The 21343-nt window shown below is 47.8% G+C and overlaps 1 protein-coding gene across 3 annotated transcripts in view; it reads left to right on the top strand.

Annotated features, from left to right (window-relative positions):
- Positions 1 to 21343, top strand: part of SAMD4A (sterile alpha motif domain containing 4A) — a 202126-nt gene that overhangs the window by 166900 nt on the left and 13883 nt on the right. For all 3 annotated transcript variants that reach the window (XM_054970334.1, XM_054970335.1, XM_054970333.1), the window contains 5 exons: positions 2856 to 2941; positions 7362 to 7480; positions 9616 to 9817; positions 14317 to 14443; positions 19372 to 19455. In XM_054970334.1, coding sequence (XP_054826309.1) covers positions 2856 to 2941; positions 7362 to 7480; positions 9616 to 9817; positions 14317 to 14443; positions 19372 to 19455 — 618 coding nt within the window. The remainder of the gene's footprint in view (positions 1 to 2855; positions 2942 to 7361; positions 7481 to 9615; positions 9818 to 14316; positions 14444 to 19371; positions 19456 to 21343) is intronic.

The following is a 21343-nucleotide window of genomic DNA, read 5'->3' as shown; positions in this document are numbered from 1 at the left end:
AAAACCAAGCATCGGTGATAATATCTTCTAGATAGAAAAACTGTCCAATAATCTTACAGAAACCTCTGCAAGAGCATGACATTGTGAATGGATTCATGGAATTTGTTTACCAACAAATTTAAACATTGCACGAATATACAACCTCGTGCTACATAATTAAAAACTAATCCTTATTTCATGATGATAATCTTTTGACTATAAAGTATCTTAAATAGAAAACTATCTTTAGATAGATTTTTCCTAAAAAAACATTTTATTTTAAAAAATCAGATTTAAATTTTAAAAATCCGATTTGTTGTTGTTTTTTTAAAAAATCATTGATTGTTATCCTCCCTGGCCCAAACAGATTTGGGAGTGTGTGGCAGATCCCAAGACACACACACACAGCACATGGCTGGGGAGCCCAGTTATAGGGTGAAATGCTCCCTGGGGCAAGCCAACGTCTTTGCCCCCAAAACAATGGCTTAATGGCTGACTCCGGAGGTGGACATTAAGGTCGAATCCACATTACTCATTCTAAGTCGCATGTTCCCCGCATTCCCCACGCAATCCCGAGTGCTGGTCACATTACCTCATTAAACAGACGCATTTCATTCGCATTTCTCCCGAATATGTGGTCACAGGTTTTCAACGGGAGTTTCACGGTGGCCGTGAACGGGCCAATGCGCAATTTATGCGGTTTTTTTAAAAACCACCCCCCTTCCTGTCTCTCCAGCCGTTCCGAGAGTTCCTATTGGCTGATTCAACTTGCAAGTGCTCCGTAGTCTGCAAAAGACTGTTTTTGACTTCATAGCATTGGATTTATTGATTATGCTGTTTCTGAATCAAATCGGGTAGTTTGAAAAATCATTTTGGGGTGAATCCATCCTCAGAACGGACTCGCGAAACTTCCTTTTTAACTGTTTTTTTTTTTAATATTACTGTAATATCGAAATTACGAAATATCGAAATAATGACACTCCAAGGAAGTGAAACTTCAGTAAAATTCAGGCACTGAACTGTCCTGCATAGGAAATGCCCACGAAAGCTTCCCACATGCTTCCAAATTTCCAAAAAAGAAACGGGAGAGAGCCATCAGTGCTGTTAGTGGGGGAAAGAGAGGCATCATTATCTTCAATGATGTTTCTTTATAAGGCAAGATCGAAATAACGGAAAAGTGCGCTCAAAAAATTTTTAAAAAATGGGCGGGGAAAAAAGGTCCCACCCAAAAAAGCGGATTTCGAGCGGCAGTGTGACCAGAGGGACGTGCGAGAAAGACGGATTGGAAGCAGGAATGTGAACGAAGAGGAAAAAATCGCGGATCTGAGCTGTTGCAGGGCCTTGCGCCTTTCTTCTTTGCCATTGCTTGAGCGATCGGCCAAAAACCTGGCTCTGAGGTTCCGCGATGTGTGTTCTTCCCATCCACCATGGCTTGACAAAAGCAGTGCCAATAATATTTAGTTCAGGCGGTGAAGCATCAAACCGCTTGAAGTAACTTGACCCCAAAGCCAGGCTTTTGTTCCCGTCAGCTGATCAAGGCTCATAGCTCAGTCATCAAAATACATGAACAGAATGGTGGGCAGAAAGACCCCAACGTCTCCATTTGAAGGAGCTGAGAAAGTAGATGGGGCTGGATGGGGCCTTTTGCCCAACCGGGCTTCTGACTGGCCACTGGAGATCTGGTTGGCTTGGCAGATTTAAATAACGTTTTGGTGGCAGCTGCCATCCCAGTGTTGGTTTAATTCTCTCCCACTCCACTTTCCCAGTGTATATTTTAAAAATTATCTTTATTCTCCCCTGCACTTAGACTTCTTGTGTGTTTGTGACTCTGCCTCCTGTGGCAACCATTTTGTGGTTGGCTCCACTTCATGTGGCCGCCATTTTGTGGTTGGCACCGCTTAGGGTTGCCAGGTCCAGGCTGGGAAATTCCCGGAGATTTTGGGGGTGGAGCCTGAAGATGGCGGGATTTGGGGAGGGGAGGGGCCTCTGTGGAGTATAATGCCATAGCGTTCACCCTTCAGAGCAGCCATTTTCTCCAGGGGAATTGGTCTCTGTTGCCTCGAGATCAGTTGTAATTCCGGGAGATCTCCAGCTACCACCTGGAGGCTGGCAACCCTAGCTCCGCTTCATGTGGCCTCCATTTTGTGGTTGGCTCCACTTCATGTGGCCGCCATTTTGTGGTTGTGCCCACCTCCTTATCAGAATCCCAGAGGTGCCACAGGCTCAAAAAGGTGGGGACGCCTAGTCTACTCTGACTAGCTGCCGCTCCATGGCATCAGGTGAAGGTCTTTTACAACACCTTCTTCCGGATCCTTTTAACTGGAGATGGCAGGAATTGAACTTGGGACATTCTGCAGGCAAAGCTAGGTACTCTACCACTTAGCCACCCAAAAGAACCACCCATGGGACTTTGTGGAAAGCGGCTTCCCATGTTCCGGTCTGCCCCCTTGTGGCAAAATCAGAGGCTCCCAGGATCTGCAGTTGACTCATTCCTGTATCTTTTCCTTATCGGAGCAAGAGAAGGCACGAGGTCTCCAAGCTGCCTCTTTTTATAAATAGACTTAAATGGAGTTATTCCAGATTGACGCCACAGCAGGAGAGAGCAAAATATGGAGCTAAACACAGAAAGGCATGAATGGAATGCAGGCTCTGTGTGTGTGTGAGTGTGTGTGCGTATGGCGTGTGCTCTCCCGATGACTGCTCCATTCATAGTCATGCTCTTCTTCATGTCACACTGCAGTTGGGTGTGTGTGTGTGTGTTTTGTGTCCATTCTTAAAATGAAAGGCTTGAAGCAGATGCCAGCTTTCCCCGGGGAATAAAATGCTCCTTCCGTTTCTCTCCCCCCCTCCCCCCCTTTTTTTGCGTTATTCTGCAGTGTGTACCCAACTCCTCGTCTCCAGACCGGATGAGGAGAACATAAGCTCCTATTTCCAGCTCATAGACAAATGCCTAATTCATGAGGTGAGTAACTTTGGGCGGATCTTTGCAAAACTTGCATTCTTCTCCCCCACCCCCACCCCACTTCCCCTACTTAGAAACCAGATGCACAATTTCAGTGTGTATAAAATGTTCCAGGGGTTTTGGAGGGTTTTTGCATAAGTAATTCCAAGCCTGGTTTTGCTGTGGACAATTGCATTGTGTAAAAACTGGAACATTTACTTGCCAGGATTCACCTTCTGCATGACTGTGCTGCGAGCTGAGAACAGTTGGTGGAAACGTTTCAGCTGACACAATTTTCTAGTTTGTTGTGACTCACCACATATCCAAGTCCCTGTTTTCTAGTAAATCTTTGGCCATCGGGCACGCCTCTGTCACTTTCTCGTCTTCCCTAATTGGGGGTGATCTTTAGTGGATACATTGGCTGCCTTTTAAAAAAACGGATGAATTAGCAGGCCCCTTGCTGGGTGTTGGTGTCCCATCCCACCCACACACTTGGCCTGCAGCCCCTCCCTGCCTGCAGCTTTGATTCTTCCAACCCGCCGGCTGCTCTGACGGCTCTGAGCCTTTTGTGGTTGCTTGGCAACAGGAGGACACGCTCTCTGATTGCTCCCGTGCAGCCCCAAAACTTGTCCACGTTTTCCTGTTTTGCTTCACAGCATGGGCCGTTGTGCTTTTAGCATATTGCTGTCATACAGCCAAGATCAGAGACTCTGGTCCTAGCATGGTTCTTGCAACCATGAGGACTAGAAACACCGGTGGGGGTAACTTTCAAGGGAAGATAAGAATTTCAGGTGTCGTCTTCAGTTTTCTGGATCTTGCATGAGAGATCAGACATTGCATTTTGGCACCTTCTTGTGGCTGTGAACTGCCAGTGGGTTTTGCCCATGATGAATTTCCTTTCTTTGAAATAAACTGAGCCCTTTTCACACTGCTTACCTGCTGCCGGAACGTCGTGAAATATCGCGCAAAAAACACGGAAGATAGCGGCTTCTCGAGAGAGTTTTGCGTGACATCGCGCAAAACTCTCTTGAGAAGCCACTATCTTCCACGTTTTTTGTATGATATTTCACAACGTTCCGGCAGCCGGTAAGCAGTGTGAAAAAGGTCCAGGTTGTGTTTGCTACTTTCAGACTTTCATTTTTTGCCAGGAGTTTAGCTGTGACTGACCGAAGGTCACCCCGCTGACTTCAAGTGGAGGAGTGGGGAATCAAACTTGGCTCTCCAGATTAGAGTCCTGCCACTCTTAACCACGCCAAACTGGCTCACATTACTGTACCAAGTCCTGTCCTCTCACCATTGATCTCATTCCACTCAAGCTTTTACTGTATATGAAGAATATGCAACTCCTTGACTTTATTTATTTAAGACATTTTTATGCCACCTTTCCACCCGCATAAAGTCTCCAAGGCAGCCAACATGAAAACATTTGAATTTTAAAACAGCATTTCAAATAATATCTAAAATAATTCAATTAAAACATAGTTTAATAGCAGGAACACCTAGAGTGATATTCTCTCAAGCTTGGGAGAAAATGAGGCTTGGTGTAATTTTACGTAATTTCCCACACACCAAAAGAATAGTGGGAACAAAGAATGTGGTACTGGGTCCAGGGCTCAGTTTACTGAGAGCCAAGCTACAAGTGACGCCTGACACAGGTTGGACACTTGTCAGCTTCCCTCAAGGTTTGATGGGAAATGTAGGCATCCTGGTCTTACAGCTTGGCTCTCCATTTAATTGAAGTTTACAGAGCGGCAGTCTATGGGAGGGAGAACATGTGGTCAGGAGGGGAGTGCAGGCATCGGGCTCTCGCTGCCCCCCTTCCCCTCCGCTGTGTATGGGGGGGGGGTTCTGTAAACTTCAATTAAATGGAGAGCCAAGCTGCAAGACCAGGATGCCTACATTTCCCATCAAAACTTGAGGGAAGCTGACAAGTGTCCAACCTGTGTCAGGCGTCACTTGTAGCTTGGCTCTGAGAATCTCATTTCTAATCTTGTGAGTTTCTAATCTTGTGAGTCATTGGAGGATGGAGGATGGTGTAATGTAGCAGTTAGGACACTGGATTAGGACTGGGTAAACCTGGGTTTAAGCCTCCACTGAGAGCCAAAACAGACGAGATGCCTGATGCGTGGAGACACGCTTTTGTTTCCCGTAAAGTTCACGGGAAATGTAGTAAGAAAGAATCTCTGCCAGGGAGAAGAGGGGGAGAATCCTTTTTCTCCCTGTCGGAGATTCTTTCTCTAGGCGTCTCGTCTACTCGGCTCCCTCTCGCTGTCTCCGGCTCCCCTTGCTCCCCTAAAAGCACTCGGCAGCCAGTGGGAGCCGAGCGTGCGGGCGGCAGCAAAAGGGAGCTGATTGTGCCCGAGGCAGTCGGAGGGAGCGGGCAGCGGCAATAGACTCCTTGTCCCTCTTGCCGCCACCAGCGAGCCCAGCTCCCTCTGGCTGCCGAGTGCATTTAGGGGAGCAAGGGGAGCCGGAGACAGCGAGAGGGAGCCGAGCAGACGAGACGCCTAGAGAAAGAACATCTGACAGGGAGGTTCCCTTGGAACCTTGGGGGAAACAAAAGCGTGTCCTCCATGCATCAGACATCTCGTCTGTTTTGGTTCTTAGGATGTTACTCAATGGGAGATCTGTTGCCTGTCATTTTCCCTTGCCCTACTCTACCATACAGGGTTGTTGTGAACCCAAAATGCATGCACAGATCTAAGGTAAGGGTGCATGATATGATGCGCACTCACTGGGCCTTTGTGAAGTGTTTTTAGAACATATCCTTCATCCTTATAACAACCCTACAAAGTTGGTCAATATTGTCCTGATTGCCAAGGAGGGGAGAAGTAGACAGAATAGCCAGGCCGGGGTAGAATTTGAACTCAGGGCTCTGAGCTCCCTTCCAGCTCTCGATGTCATGTGCAAGCTGCTTTTGAAAGTGAGTGAGGGCATCCTAAGGGGGAGTGGGAAGGGATCTGTAAATGAACATCAGAAAGGTGTTGCGCATTTGTTCCACCCTGCCCCAGAATTTCCTCCTCTACGTAGCATCATCTCTTCAAGGCCTCAAACAGAGATCTTTTCCCAGCCCAGAAAATAAGAAAATCCCCCGTGGGACACATAGAAGCTGTCTTAGTTTAACTTAGTGGGTCTCAGCCAACATTTAAAGCCACCAGAAACGTCATTCCCTGCTCTGCATTTTTGTTCCCATCTGTTTCAGACTCGTGCAATACAAATTTGCTGCACGGGAAAACCAGCAGGGAAAGCTTGCTGGTTGCTTGCCAAAACAGTGCTAATTGAGGTCACAGGCTCCGGGGAGGCTACGTTTCCCCACCCCTGCCCCCCAAGAGAATGCCATCAAGGCTGCAGTTTCTATGCTGGTCAAGACCTTGGTTTGTAGGGTTTCCTCTGAATGGCCTGCATGCAAGGAGATGTCCGAGACTCAATTTGTTCTTCTCAGAAGGGTAATTTGTTGGGTTAACCCTGCTGGAAAAATATCCTCCTACTGATTCTATGATTCTATGATACTATATAAAAGACGAGCCGTGTTTCCGATGACTCACTGGTGCAGGCGCAGTGTGAGCGGAAGGACGGCCCACCTCCCAGCCCTTCCCTGCCACGATCCACCAACGCCTCCTCCACCCTCCCCAGCTGATCAGCCGGGGAAGCGGCCAGCCTCTTTCCCCAGCTGATCGGCTGGGGAAGCAGCGATGGGCATGCCTGCCACCCTGCCAGCTGATCGGCCACCCTGCGCTTCTCCCGCCCAGATCTGGGCCCTGCAGAGGGGGAAATGCCCGCCTGGCCACCCTGTCCTCCTCCCCCCCCACTCCGATCGGGCACTGCGGAGGGGGCAATACCCAGCCAGGCTGCCTTGCCCTTCCTAAAGCCTGTTGTATTTTTTTTCACAAAGGGTTTTTTTTGCTAGTTTATTTATATTTCCCCCTTGTCCTGACTTTGTAGCCTTGTGTTTGGAGCTTGGCTTCCCCCAACAGCTTGCAACAAGCACACCGGAGCAGTGTGTAAATGGGTTCTCCTGCCTTGGCCTCCAGCAGACCTTCTGGGGCAACAGCCCACCTGGAACTTGAGAGAAAGTGCAGTGTAGTGGTTAGAGCACCCAAATAGGATTTGAGAGACCCAGGTTCAAATCCCTACTCTGCCATGGTATCTCGCTGGGTGACCTTGGGCTGGTTACACCCTCCCAGCCTAACCTGCCTTACAGGGTTGTTGTGAGGTCAAAAAATGGAAGAGAGGAGACCGATGCAAGCCGCTTTGAGTCTCATTGGAGAGAAAGGTGGGGTACAAACAAACAGCAGACATTCCTAGTAAGTTAACAGTTTGCTCCTGTCCACCACCATTTAATTTATTGATTGAAACAACCTGTTTAATATCCCCCAGTGTGCCATTCATCACCTATGACTCATAAATCCTCACTTCTTCTTCTCTCTCTTTTTTTGGGCAGGCGTTTACAGAGACACAGAAAAAGAGGCTGTTGTCATGGAAACAGCAGGTGCAAAAACTCTTCCGGTCTTTCCCTCGGAAATCCATCCTAGACCTCTCGGGATATCGGCAGCAAAGAGCGTAGGTTTGGGGATCCGTCTGTCAGATTTTGGAGAGTGGAAGGGGGAACACGGGGCAGCTGCAGGGCGCCTGGTGACGCTGGCGTTGTGATGCTTGGGTGAGAGACCAGGAGAGGGGATGGGAAATGAGGATCCGGAGACCCAACAACCGGCCCGTAGTTGAGTCTGGTATGCAAACTCAGGGCTAGGAGAGCTTAAACTTGACCCGGAAGCTTTTTATAGCTGTACTGATTTGAACAGTTAGAGGCGCTTTGGGTTGCCTAGGCGGGTGGAAATCGCTCCGGAGCCTGATGACGCTGGTGTTGTGATGCTTGGGTGAGAGACCAGGGCCATTTCCACACTACTCACCTTCATCCGGAACGCTGCGGAACATCGCGAAAAACCCACGGAAGATAGCATTTTCCCGCGCGAGTTTTGTGCAACATTGCACAGAACTCATGCGAGAAGACGCTATCTTCCGCGGTTTTTTCGCGATGTTCCTCAGCGCTCCGGATGAAGGTGAGTAGTGTGGGAATGGCCCAGGAGAGTTGATGGGAAGCGAGGAGCCGGAGACCCAAGTATACTTTTCAAGTCTGTAGTCCCAAGTGGATTAACTGCAAAGGAGCCAAAGGGAAGAAGTTGCTCGTTCTAGCCTTCCAATCAGAATCCCATGTTAATTGTCGAGGAAGGGAGAATTGGTAATAATTTCCAGATTTTTAAATATTTGCATGAATACAGTATTTACTCCAGTGCAATATTAGAGGGTTCTTTCCAGGTATTCCTGAATAGCCCAGGTGAGCCTGATCTCGTCAGATCTCAGAAGCTAAGCAGGGTCAGCCTTGGTTAGTAATTGGATGGGAGACCTCCAACGAAGACCAGGGTTGCAGAGGCGGGCAATGGCAAACCACCTCTGTTAGTCTCTTGCCTTGAAAACCCCTCCAGGGGTCGCCATGTCAGCTATGACTTGACGGCACTCTCCACACACACATCATCACACACAAAAAGAAGTGGTCATCTTACATCCGCATCCAAATTACAATTACATCCACTAAAAAAATTGTTTGGGCCTATAACTTTCTTTTAGGGAGCCATTGTGCATTCACCTTCCTTTCAAGTAAATACAGAATTTAAATGTATGTATTTATTTAGTAACTTGTTTATTTGCATTATTTATAGTCCGCCTTTCTCACTGAGACTCAAGGCGGATTACAAAGTATAAATCGATGTGATCATCGACTGGAACATTCAATAAACAATACAATAGGGGGAGGATCGCAGTAATGTGAAAACAAGCAGAAATCTGATACAAACTGGGGACTGACACAGAATATTAAAGAGGGGAGTTTGGAAGTCCCACCTCGCAAAAATCTCTCCCTTGGGCCTTCTATAAGCTCTCAGGAACTTGTGGAGACCGGTTCCTCCCACTGCCCTTTTCCCCTTTAACCTGCTCTCAACATTCCCTCTCCTCATCTGGCCAGGATTTTTTCCTCTTGTCTAATTTCACATCACACACATTTCTGCATAAGTAGGGAGTCTTCCATGTAGGCAGAGACCCTGACTTCAGGTCACAGAACAATGTGCGAGTTTTCAAGTTCTTTAGAATTCGCCACCAGGCTGGAGGTCCGGTGCAAATCAAAAAACAAAACATTGCGTGGAGGAAAGAGAAATCGATTGTTTCAAGGCACGATGGCGAAGTCCTCAGTCCATAAGTCATGAAATGGGAGGCAAGACGGGGTGCGGGCTAAATTGGATTCGCTTAAGCAGTTCTGGGAACAAAATGGGCTTTCAAGCAGGATCAAGCTGAGAGGGAGGGAAAATGGCATTCTTCTCTCATGAATAAGAAAGGCAGCGGCTTGTCAAATCTCCCTCCAGCACTAAATGAAACAGGCATTCCCCTTAGAAGGCAGAGAGCGAAAGACAAACATGGTGCTCATATAGCAGAGCTGGAGACGGACATGAGGTATTGCGTTAGGTAAAGAGCCAGTCATAATTATTCTTTGACATTAATTTAATTAACTCTCTAAATATTTAGTGCCGCATATCTGGCAGTTGACAATGCAGCATCGTTATGAGCAAAGATGGATTTTGAATTTGTAAAATGGTCCTCGAAGGTCACTTCTCTCCCTCTCTCTTTATCTCTCCCACCACCACCGTTAGCCGAGGATTTGGCCAGTCAAGCTCCTTGCCAACAGCTGGATCTGTCGGTGCAGGAATGGGCCGGCGGAACCCCCGTCAGTTCCAGATCCCCTCCAGGAACATCCCCACCACGCGGCTGGGCTTGCTGGGCCCCAGTGGACTTCTGGGAGCCGCCCAGCGCAACGCAGCCACTAACCCAACCCTCCTGAAACAAGGAAGGCAGGTTTGTATCTGCTGGGTGGCCGGGGGCTCCGTAGAACAGACGGACCCATCAGATGAGAGTTGGCCTGACCTCGAGGAACGATAATAACGTGTTTATATACCACCCTTCTGGACTTAGTAGTGCCACAATCAGAGTGGTGAACATAATCAATGGTGTTATTATCCCCACAATACAGCTGGGGCTGAGAGGAGTGGCTTACCCAAGGCCTGCTGAGCGCATGGCAGTAGTGAGATTCGAACCAGCAGAGTGTTGACTCGCAGCCCTACCACTTAACCACTATGCTACAGCAGCATATGCCTGGAAAGTCAATGATATCATTATCGCCACAATACAGCTGGGGAGCTGGGCGGAGAGGAGTAGCTTACTCAAGGCCACCTGCAGAACTCATGGCAGGAATGGGAGTCGAACTAGCAGAGTGCTGATTTGTATCCCAACCACTTAACCACTATGCTACAGCAGCATATGCCTGGAAAACCAGAGTTATCATTATCCCCCCCCATAAAGCTGGGGACCTGGGCTTAGAGGAGTGGCTTACCCAAGGCTGAGCTCATGGGAATAGTGGGTCAAACAAGCAGGGTGCTGATTGGCATCCCGACCACTTAACTGCTGTGCTGCAGCTGCATATTCCTGGAAAGTTAGTGTTATCATTATCCCCACCATACAGCTGGGGAGCTGGGCTGAGAGGAGTGGCTTACTCAGAAGTGGCTTCTGAGTGGCCACTCAGAAGTGGCTTCTGAACTCATGGCAGAAGTGGGAGTTGAACCAGCAGGGTGCTGATTGGCAACCCAACCACTTAACCACTGTGCTAAAACTGCATATGCTTCGAAAGCCAAAGTTATCATTATTCCCACCATACAGCTGGGGAGCTGAGGTTGAGAGGAGTGGCTTACCCAAGGCAGCCTGCTGAGCTCATGGGAATAGTGGGAGTCGAACCAGCAGGATGCTGATTGGCAACCCAACCACTTAAACACTGTGCTTCAGCAAGATATGCCCGGAAAGTCAGTGTGATCATTATCCCCACAATATAGCTGGGGAGCTGGACTGAGAGGTATAGCTTACCCAAGACCAGCTGCAAAGCTCATGGCAGGAATATGAGTCGAACCAGCAGAGTGCTCATTTGCAGCCGAACCACTTAATCACTGTGCTATAGCACAGCCAGGTGCAGGGCCAGTTGTCCAGCTAGGCCAGCCACACGAGCACTCGGGGCGGCACACTGAGGTGGTGCCAGGGCAGCACCAGCTCTGGGTTGACTGCCAGGGATCAGCAGTGCTGGAGGCGACAGGTGTGCCCTCCTGGACTCGTGGCACTTCCACCCACAATGCAGGAGCCCGACTGGGACGCAGCTGGCCCAGGAGGGAATGAGTGCGTTTGGCTTGTAGTAACAAAAGACAGATCACTCTCGCACCTTTACCCAGGACAAAAAAAAGGGGGGGGCTTGTTGAAAAAGTAAAATTTACTTGGAATTTGTGGATGTGTGCATCTTTGTTCCTAGCCTTTTATGCAGGGGGAGGCATGCATTCTCAGCCCCCAATATACACATTGGCTTACCCAAGACAGCATGCTGAACTCATGGGCATAGTGGGAGTCGAACCAGCAAGGTGCCGATTGGCAACCCAACCACTTAAACACTGTGCTACAGCAAGATATGCCTGGAATGTGAGTGTTATCATTATCCCCACCGTACAGCTGGGGAGCTGGTGGTTTTCTTTGTTTTTCTACCCATTGAGGAGCCAAAGGGGCTTCCATTGTTCTCCTCCCCTCCTTCATTTTATCCTCACAACAACCCTGTAGGGTAGGTTGGGCTGATTTGTGTGACCAGCCCAAGGTCCTCAAGCGAGCTTCCGTGGAGAGTGGGGATTCGAACCTGGGGCTCCCAGATCCTAGGCTGACCCTCTAACCACTCCACCGTGCTGGCTTTCAATTATTACACACCCACGAAAGAATCTTAAGTTCGTAGTTGGATATCAAACCCCCAGTTTGGTGTGTGTTTTCTTTCCATCCAAGAGAGCAATTTTACCTAGTTGGGAAAGGTTAGTGTGGAATCATCTTTCCCCGTTTCTTTCATCCGACAAAACGGGATCCTTGAAAAAAATTGAAAAAAGCGAAAATGGGGTCAGCCCGAGGAGTCTGCAGGCATTTCCTGTTTTCACTCTGTAAAGGGGTGATGAGAGCTGCGGGAGGCAGAATACTTCAGGGGAAGAAGGGAGGGCGGCTCTCATGCTCACAGATGTGTTCAGAACTAAAAGTGACATTTAGAGGGGTTTTAAAAAAACACCAACCTTGGCCATAAGACGATAAAGTGGATGGAATGTGTCAGCCTGGTTAATGGAAACTTTGGTGCGCTGGAAAAGCGGGGTTGGATGCCCGAATCCTGGATTCCAGTCTCTGCAGTAGCCACAGAATTTCCTTGGGGAAGACACCACATTTAGAGGGCAACTATCAGAAGGTCAAGCTGTCAAAAATCAACTACATGGCACCCTTACCCATTAAGGCATAGTAGAGCAACTTTGGGCTTATCTGTGTGACCGGAGATTTCAGCACCGGTCTTCCCCTATGGTGATAGGTGCCAGACATTAATTTCTGAGGGATAATCAATGTTTTTTTAAAGTTCTCACATCCCCTGAGTGGCCCGGCTGCTTCCAAACTTGCACACGGAGTCCTCTGCTTGGAACTTAATTCCCAGACACACCGGATTCAGATCCAGAGAAGTTAGCCGTGTTAGTCTGTAGTCGCAAAATAGTAAAGAGTCCAGTAGCACCTTTAAGACTTAACCAACATTTTTGTAGCATAAACTTTCGAGAACCACAGCTCTCTTCATCAGACGAAGAGAGCTGTGGTTCTCGAAAGCTTATGCTACAAAAAAGTTGGTTCGTCTTAAAAGGGTTACTGGACTCTTTACTATTGTGTGGATTCAGATTGAAACTGTGGCACAACATTATTGCCCCAAGCTGAAATGGTCCTGCAGAGCTGTCATTTGCCCCATTGGGGAAACGTAACATATACAGATAGGGCTATCCACTGAACTTCCTTCAAAGACAGTTTCGTGCAGGCAAATGTGGCAAGCACCATGCTCTCCCGAGCAGGTTTTCTGCCGTACGGTATGTATCCCGACCTGTGTTTCCAAGAAGGACACCACCGTTCCAATCCATGGGTGATGGTTGGTTCATGCGCCTGGCTCTTGTTTTTACCTCCAGCTGTTTCTTCTGTGTTCAGTTACTCAGAAAAAAGAGGTACAACTTCTTGCATTTACGCAGCAGTTGCTTTTGTGTTGTACCGGAAAAGCTGCCCTCCGGTTTTACGGCCAGAGTTTTCTTCCTCAGCCCTCTTAGGTCCTGATGAGATGTGATTTGTGGAGGGTCTCCTGGCAGTTTGGAGTGTTATCTTAATGTACCTTTGGCCCAGGATCTGTCTGCTAAAAAAGCCTAGCTTGGGAAACAGCCTACAAGGACCCACCACCCACCTACCCACACACACACACACCGGGCACTTTAAAGTAGAACCTCCAAACCATCAAGTAACCATCATGTCACTTCTACTTTAGAATTCTACTTTAGAATTCAGGGAAAGTGACTGAGAGCCAAGCTACAAGTGACACCTGACACTTGTTGGACACTTGTCAGCTTCCCTCAAGTTTTGATGGTCTTGCAGTTTGGCTCTCCGACTGCTGTCCAATGGACTTTTCAACTGTCACTTGTCCAACATTCCGCCAAGCTGCCTACATTTCCCGCCAAAACTTGAGGGAAGCTGGCAAGTGTCCAACCTGTGTCAGGCGTCACTTGTAGCTTGGCTCTGAGTGTTGCTCATTTATTACTATCCTAGATAGTCCTGAATACCTGCTGGAGGGTCTTCTGTGCTTTTTTTAAAAAATGGAAACACACCACCACACATTCCTGGAAAAATTTGCAAAGCAGCTGGTCTCGGGGGTTGGTTCACACATGCAAGTTCCCCACTCGAGGTTTGCATTTGTGTTGAGTATCATTTCTAGGGCCCGTGTGGTGGAGTGGAGGGAATGTTGGAATAAGATCTGGGAGCCCCGGATTCAATTTCCCACGCTGCCGTGTCAACGTGCGGGGAGACCTTGGCCCACTCGCTCTTCCTCAGCCTAATTAACCTCAAGATAGTTGTGGTGTGGCCGAAATGGGAAGAGAGACCCGCGTACACCCGCCCGAGCTCCTTGAAGAAAGGGCAGAATAAAAATATACAGAATAGCTGGACCGAATCTTCATTGTGCCTCATATTTAGTTCATACATTCTTGTGCCATGTTGGTGACAGATAAAGAAATCGAGGTGTGAATGAGGCCACTGAAAGGTTATTGCTGTGGGACTCTGGCTTTGCAATCTGTCCCACCACACTACACAACGTGCTGTATTTCCAATAGTTTTGAACATATTTTCTTGGTCCTTACAGCACGCGAAGTTCTAGAGCAAACTCAACCAGGGCCTCTTGACATTTTTTTTCCCTTCTCTCTGTTTACATCTTTCTCCCTTTCCCCCCATAGAACCTTTGGTTTGCAAATCCCGGAGGAAGTAACAGCATGCCCAGTCGGACCCACAGTTCGGTGCAGAGGACACGCTCGCTGCCAGTCCACACGTCTCCTCAGACGATGCTCATGTTTCAGCAGCCAGGTAGGCTGGGGTCGTTTCTTCCCTTTGCCGGCAAACACATAATTAATACCCAAGTGGAGGGCCTATTAGCATTTTTCCAGAAGTGCTGTAAGGTTGGCTTTAGGCATACTTTTAAAAACACAGAGTTGGGAGATTTGTGATGAAGTCGAGGAGTCGGAAGCTGCATGCTTCTTTATGACAGCTTCTATTCTCTACACAACACATGGGCAACAATGTTCCATGCTGGCGTTTCTAAAAGCAACAAGTCTTCGAGGAAACAGGTGGTGGACAGTTGATCTATGCTGTTGGATAACTATTTTACAGTACAGTTTTTCAAAATAGAAGGATACAAAATGCATTTTATTGGTTTAAAATATTCTATACTCCTATCATATGTCTAATTCTGAACTTGACCTGTGGAGCGCAGACTGAAAAACCTACACACTGGGGCCAGGTATAGACTGGGAGGTGCAGCTCCTACGTTTGCCTAAAAATCCCATCCTGGGTGAGGGGAAGTTGATGGGAACTAAGAAAAAAACTTTTAGAAGTTAACTTACGGGGCGGAAGAGATCTCATGATTCTGCATCGGGAGATTTCGGCGTCCGCTTGGGGGATTGCTTAGCAACACCATAAACAATCGAAACCAGCAGGAGTGGCTGGAAGTTGATGTGTGTTCCAGGAAGAGGAGCCGCTGTGACAGCAGAGGTGATGTGGGGAAGGAGATGTCAGGGAGGGTGACGGATGCACCATCGGGTGACTAAGACAGGTGGAGAAATGAGAAAGCGGACAGGTATGACAGTGACCAGAGAAGCGGCAGGGAAGGACAAGAGATGCACCGCCAGGTGAGCCAAGGAGGAGGAGGAAGCAGAGGGCAGGAAAAATAAGAGAAAGAGGAGTAGGGTGAAAAAGAGAAAGGACTGGTGGACAGAGCTGAAGAAGTGAGAATACAGAACAGGATTTCCAAGCGTGCATGCACACACACGCACACGTTAGATGATAATGCACGCGGTTCAGTTGTAGAATGTCACTGGATGGCGCAGAATGGTTGTATGAGTGACTTGCTACATAAAATTAGGTTTATGTTCAGCCTCTTCGAAAAAGAATTCAGGGTGTTTCGAGCTGTTTTTATTTACTTCATTGATAGTCCCCTTTTTATTTACTTCATTTATACTCCCCTTTTCTACCCACTGGGGGCCCAGCTTACAACATCCTTCCTCCGTTTTCTCATCACAACAGCCTTGTGAGGTAGGTCAAGCTGAGACTGTGTGACTGGCCCGAGGTCACCCAGCGAGATTCCATGGCAGGGTGGGAACTCGAACCTGGGCCTCTGAGATCCTAGTCTGACAGTCTTGACTATGCTGGCTGTCCACCAGAAGAATGGAAGTAGACAGGGCTCCTTTCGAGGGGGAACGCGCAGGAATGCAGTTCCGGCAGTTCCCCAAAGCGGTCACATGACAGGTGGCCCCGCCCACCTGACTCTCGGCCATTTTCGGCCCGTTTCTGCCTGGATTGGGACCAAAATGGCCTGGATTGGGCCTTTGACGGGTGATGGATCACTCTCCCGCTCAACAGCAGCCCGATCCTGACCACTTTGGGCCCCTTTTTGGCCATTTTCAGCCCCTTTTTGCCATTTTGGGCCCAATTTCGGCCCTGAATGCCCAGGATTGGGTCCAAAACAGCCAGGATAGGTGATGTCAGGGTGTGGCATATGCAAATTAGTTATGCTAATAGAATGCTTCCGGTGATGTCAAGGGGTGTGGCATATGCTAATGAGTTCAAGAGACACATATTCAAGCATTTTGAATATGTGTCTCTTGTTGACTGATCTTTAAGTTGTTTTCTAGCTTTTGGCTGAAAGGTGGAAAATAACTAGAGCCTGTGCACTTAGTGGTTAGAGGTCTTGGACTAACTCTGGGAAGACGTGAGTTCAAATCCCTGCTCAGCTATGAAGCTCACTGAGCAACCTTGGGCCTCTCACCCTCTCCCTCAGCCTAACCTACCTCAAAGGGGTGTTATGAGGATAAAGTGGAGCCAAATGAAAACCTAGTAAGTATTTCAAGGCCTGGCAAGAGAGAGCACTACCAAGAAGGAGAGAAAGTTGACCTCACTGCAGAAATTTCTCCCAAAAATCTCAGAACTCAAGGCAGTATCAACTAGCTGAATCGGGGAAGGACAAGCTGAACAGGGCGTGACCCAGCCAACGTTGAGCACTTTCATTGATTTCCGTAGAAATGTGTTGAACTCTTTGAATGCAGCAGGAATTGTGTCCAAGCTAGAAATGACCGAGCGTCTGTCCTAAATTGACTTCTTGCGGCTTCTTGTTTTGCCTCGAAGCATAAGGCAAACCTTTGTTTCCCCCCGCAATTCCGTTCAAGTCACGGTCACGAATTTAAAATACCAACCTATTCCCCTCTCCACCTTTAAGTCATCTTTTCTTTGATTGAGTCTAAACTCACCTGCGCTTTTAGCTGGGTTTGAGGTTGGCAGAAAAATTAGCTGTTGAAAAATGTCACCACCTGTACCGGGCTCTAAAGGGCAAGAGACTCGAAGAATGTTAGAAACCTTTCTTGGGAGCCCCATATTGAAAAACAGCCTCGAGAGCCACTCTGTGCCTCTGCTGTTCTGCAAAGATGGCCAGCTCTTTTTTAAAAAAACCTTGCAATTCCAAGTATGAACAAGGGCCGGATGGCTACAAGCCAAGATATGCCCCTTTGGAGCCTACCGAGGGAGGAGGAAGATATTTTGACATTCCTCAGATGAACTCGTGTAATTTTAAACAACAAGGGCTGCTGTGGGGAGGTGGGCTATGGATCGGTTCCTAGGCATGCAGGGGTGGGAGATCTGGCACTTCGACAGGGGTAAAACCAAATGACTCGACTTAATTGAAGAAAACATGAGTTCATTTCTTAGACTTGTGGGTATTTAAAATTACCTGCAAAGCTTGTTTTCAAAGCTGTGGGCGTGTCCTTTGTCCATAGACACTATTCCGTTGGCCTTGCATTCTGCAAACATCGATTGTGGTGCATTCTAGGGGCAGTGATACATACACAACTGTTGTTGAAACCAGCCACGGTTCTAGCTTTCTCCCATGTAGTAGAATTCAGGAGTCATAGTAGGGCCAAGCTACACATGACGAATGACACTTGAACGGCAAGTGGATTGAGGGCCAAGCTACAAGTGACAAATGACACTTGAACGGCAAGTGGATTGAGTGGAGGGCAAGTGAACAGGGAGAAATAAACTTGCCGTTCAAGTGTCATTCGTCACTTGTAGCTTGGCCCTGAGTGGAGGGCAAGTGAACAAGGGGAAATACACTTGCCGTTCAAGTGTCATTCGTCACTTGTAGCTTGGCCCTGAGTGGAGGGCAAGTGAACAGGGAGAAATACACTTGCCGTTCAAGTGTCATTCGTCATGTGTAGCTTGGCCCGTAGAATCTTGCATTTATTTACCCTATGGCATTTTTTTTTACTGAAATGTCCTTTATATTAACCGTACTAATCTCACACGGTGTAATCCGCCTTGAGTCTCAGTGAGAACGGCAGACTATAAATGACATAAATACATTAAAGAAAGAAAGAAAGAAAGAAAGAAAGAAAGAAAGAAAGAAAGAAAGAAAGAAAGAAAGAAAGAAAGAAAGAAAGAAAGAAAGAAAGAAAGAAAGAAAGCCGTTGTGGTTCAGTGGTTAGAGTGTCAGACTAGGGCACCGCTAGTGTGATACAGTGATTAGCATGTTGGACTAGAATCTCAGAGGCCCGGGTTCGAATCCCCATTCTGCCACGGAAACTTGCATGATGACTTTGAGCCAGTAACACTCTCAGCCTACCCCACCTCACAGGGTAGTTGCGAGGATAAAATGGAGAGGTAAATGATATAAGCCGCTTTATTTCCCCTGGTAGAGAAAGCTGGGGTATAAGTGAAATAAATAAATACATTTAATTAGAGATTCTAGTGTGTCTGTCTGACTCCCTGTCAGGCTATGGATGACAGGATACAGCAGATAGATCTCTGGACCATTTGCAGTAAGACACAAGTTCTTGGTCCAAATGGCTTTTATTCAGAAATCAAATCCTTTCCATGTACAGGTCCATAGGTCTACTTAGAAGCAGGATAGACGTCTAGGCAGCATGAGTAGAAGTTGACAGGAATGACAACATGCGAGAGACACTTCTCTTTTCACCTTCTAGTTTACTCCTTTCTCCCCCCTCCCAATCATAAACAATACTTTGGTGCTCTCTTGGTGTGAGAACATTTCACATATTTGTGATATCACGTTGAGTTACTAGGAAGCAAGACACAGCACTGAGAATGAGCACAAGGTCATAAACACTGGAAGTTGTTACAGTCCAACAGATAAACACCCGTGAAAGCCCGGGAAAAGAATAGCTATGACACTAGCAAAGTGATATTGAGCTATAGCAAGATACACTGTGTTCAGCAGAACAGAAGTAAAATTGGCATGGATGGAGCCCAGACATGACACTCCCTAGAACATTTTTATCTTTTGCTTCCTTCAAGAAGCTGAGGGCAGTGCATAATTCTCCCGTCCTCATGTTATCCGCACAACAACCCTGCTAGGTAGATTCAGCTGGGAGAAAGTGGTTTGCTCAGCATGCTTCATGGCAAGGATTTGAATTTCCCAGACCATAGCAGAGATTTGAATCTCCAAGATCAAAGACTGCAACATTCCACCGTGCACAGTCTCTAGAGGAGGTAACGAGTGGCGATTTTGAGTTGTTAAGAAATTTCTGTCTTCAGCCTCAGGAGGGATGAGTGACAGATTGGTCAAAGATGGGGAAATTTTTAAAAAAGTGAACTTCTTTTCCTCTGAAGAAAACCCCTCCACTCTTGGCTGGCGCTGCTGCAGCCTGACATTCCAACCGCAGGAGATGCCTCCAGCCGCATCAACGTCAATCATTTTGCCTTAAGTGTTCTTCTCGTTTTCTCTGCAGAGTTCCCGATACCGGTGGCAGAACCCGACATAAATAACAGGCTGGAGTCTTTGTGCCTCAGTATGACGGAACATGCCCTGGGTGGTAAGTGGCACGGTTGAGTCCCCTCCCACCCCGGGTCCATCTGAAGCCTGACGTGACCTGCTTTCCTGTGGGCCCTTTCCCTAACCTACCTCGCAGGGCTGTTGGAAGGCAGAAAATCAAGGAGGAGAGAATGATGTTAATCCACTTTGGGTCATCATTGAGGGGGAAGGTGGGGTAGAAATAGCCAAATAAAAGCTGGGCAATCCATGCCAAGGCCTTGGTCTGTGTCAGTTGGTTTCCCCTGCTAACTCCAGACCAATCAAACTCTACTATTGATATGTTTTAAATGGTCAGTGCGAAAAATGGGTCAGAGTCAAGGCACATTTTGAGCAGGAACGCACCAGAACGCTGTTCCGGCAGTTTTCCAAAGAGGTCATAGATCCAGAGGAGTTAGCCGTGTTAGTCTGTAGTAGCAAAATCAAAAAGAGTCCAGTAGCACCTTTAAGACCCTCTTCTGTATTTGACCAGTTCGGATCAGGCATCTGATGAAGAGAACTTGATTCTCGAAAGCTTATGCTACAATAAAATTGGTTAGTCTTAAAGGTGCTACTGGACTCTTTTTGATTTTCCAAAGAGGTCATGTGTCTGGTGGCCTCACCCACCTGATTTTTGGCCTTTCTAGGCCCGTTTTGGCCTTGATTGGGGCCAAAATGGCCCGGATCAAGTCGGTGCCAGGCGGGGGAACCCTCCCCTGCCTGACACCGACCCAGTCCTGGCCGTTTCAGTCCCGATCCGGGCCCAAACAGGCCCAAAATGGCCATTTCTACAGCCTGGCATGACCTGCTTTCCTGTGGGCCCTTTGCCTAACCTACCTCACAGGGCTGTTGGAAGGCAGAAAATCAAGGAGGAAAGAATGTACTATTATTTATTGTACTGTTGATATGTTTAAAATGGGCAGTGGGAAAAATGGGTCAGAGAGAGGGTTTGAGGTTTATCATCCTTAGCAGGAATGTCTGACATGACCCGGATAGCACAGGAAAATCCTGATCTCATCAGATCTCAGCTGCTAAGCACAGTCAGCGCTGGTTAGTACTTGGATGGGAGAACATCAAGGAAGTCCAGGCAACAGCAAACCACCTCTGAACGTCTCTTTTTTTGAAAACCCCACCAGGGGGCTCCATAAATCAACTGAGGCTTGATGGCACGTTCCACCACTAGAGATGTCTCTTTTTTTAAGTCTCGAAAGTCCCAGCAGAGTTAGCCATGTTAGTCTGTAGTAGCAAAATAGTAAAGAGTCCAGTAGCACCTTTAAGACTAACCAACTTTTATTGTAGCATTAGCTTTTGCGAGCCATAGCTCTCTTTATCAGATGCACAGAGTTGATGGCCAGATGTCCATAGCTGTCTCTATGGGGCTTGAGGTGGCGGGGGGGGGGGGGAGGGTTCACATACAGTGTTGAAAAACTAAACTCTGCCCTCAAGTCATAGTTGACTTATGGCAACCTCTGGTGGGGTTTTCATGACAAGAGACTCACAGAGGTGGTTTGCCATTGCCTGCCTCTGCAACCCTGGTCTTCGTTGGAGGTCTCCCATCCAATTACTAACCAAGGCCGAACCTGCTTAGCTTCTGAGATCTGGCTCACCTGGGCTATCCAGGTCACAAGATAGTATTAAAGCATACAAATGGATTGAGCTGCAGAACCAAGCTCCTGAGGAATGTTACGTCAACATAAGCCCTGTGCAGATGACCCGTCCACACGATGACTCACCACATGGGGAGGGAAAGCGCACACGGGCACACCAGCCCGCCCCCTGCCCCCCTGTGATCACCACATCGTCTGCAGTGGGATGAACATGCAAAGGAAGTGTCCACACCTATATTCCATTCTGTAATCAGCTACACTGTTTTATAACAACAACAACAGTGTGCTTACATACTGCCCTTCTGG

Source organism: Eublepharis macularius, chromosome 2 (genome assembly GCF_028583425.1).
Source record: "Eublepharis macularius isolate TG4126 chromosome 2, MPM_Emac_v1.0, whole genome shotgun sequence".
NCBI lineage: Eukaryota > Metazoa > Chordata > Lepidosauria > Squamata > Eublepharidae > Eublepharis > Eublepharis macularius.
The sequence above is the reverse complement of the archived record's forward strand: the minus strand, read 5'-3'. Positions and strand labels throughout refer to the sequence as shown.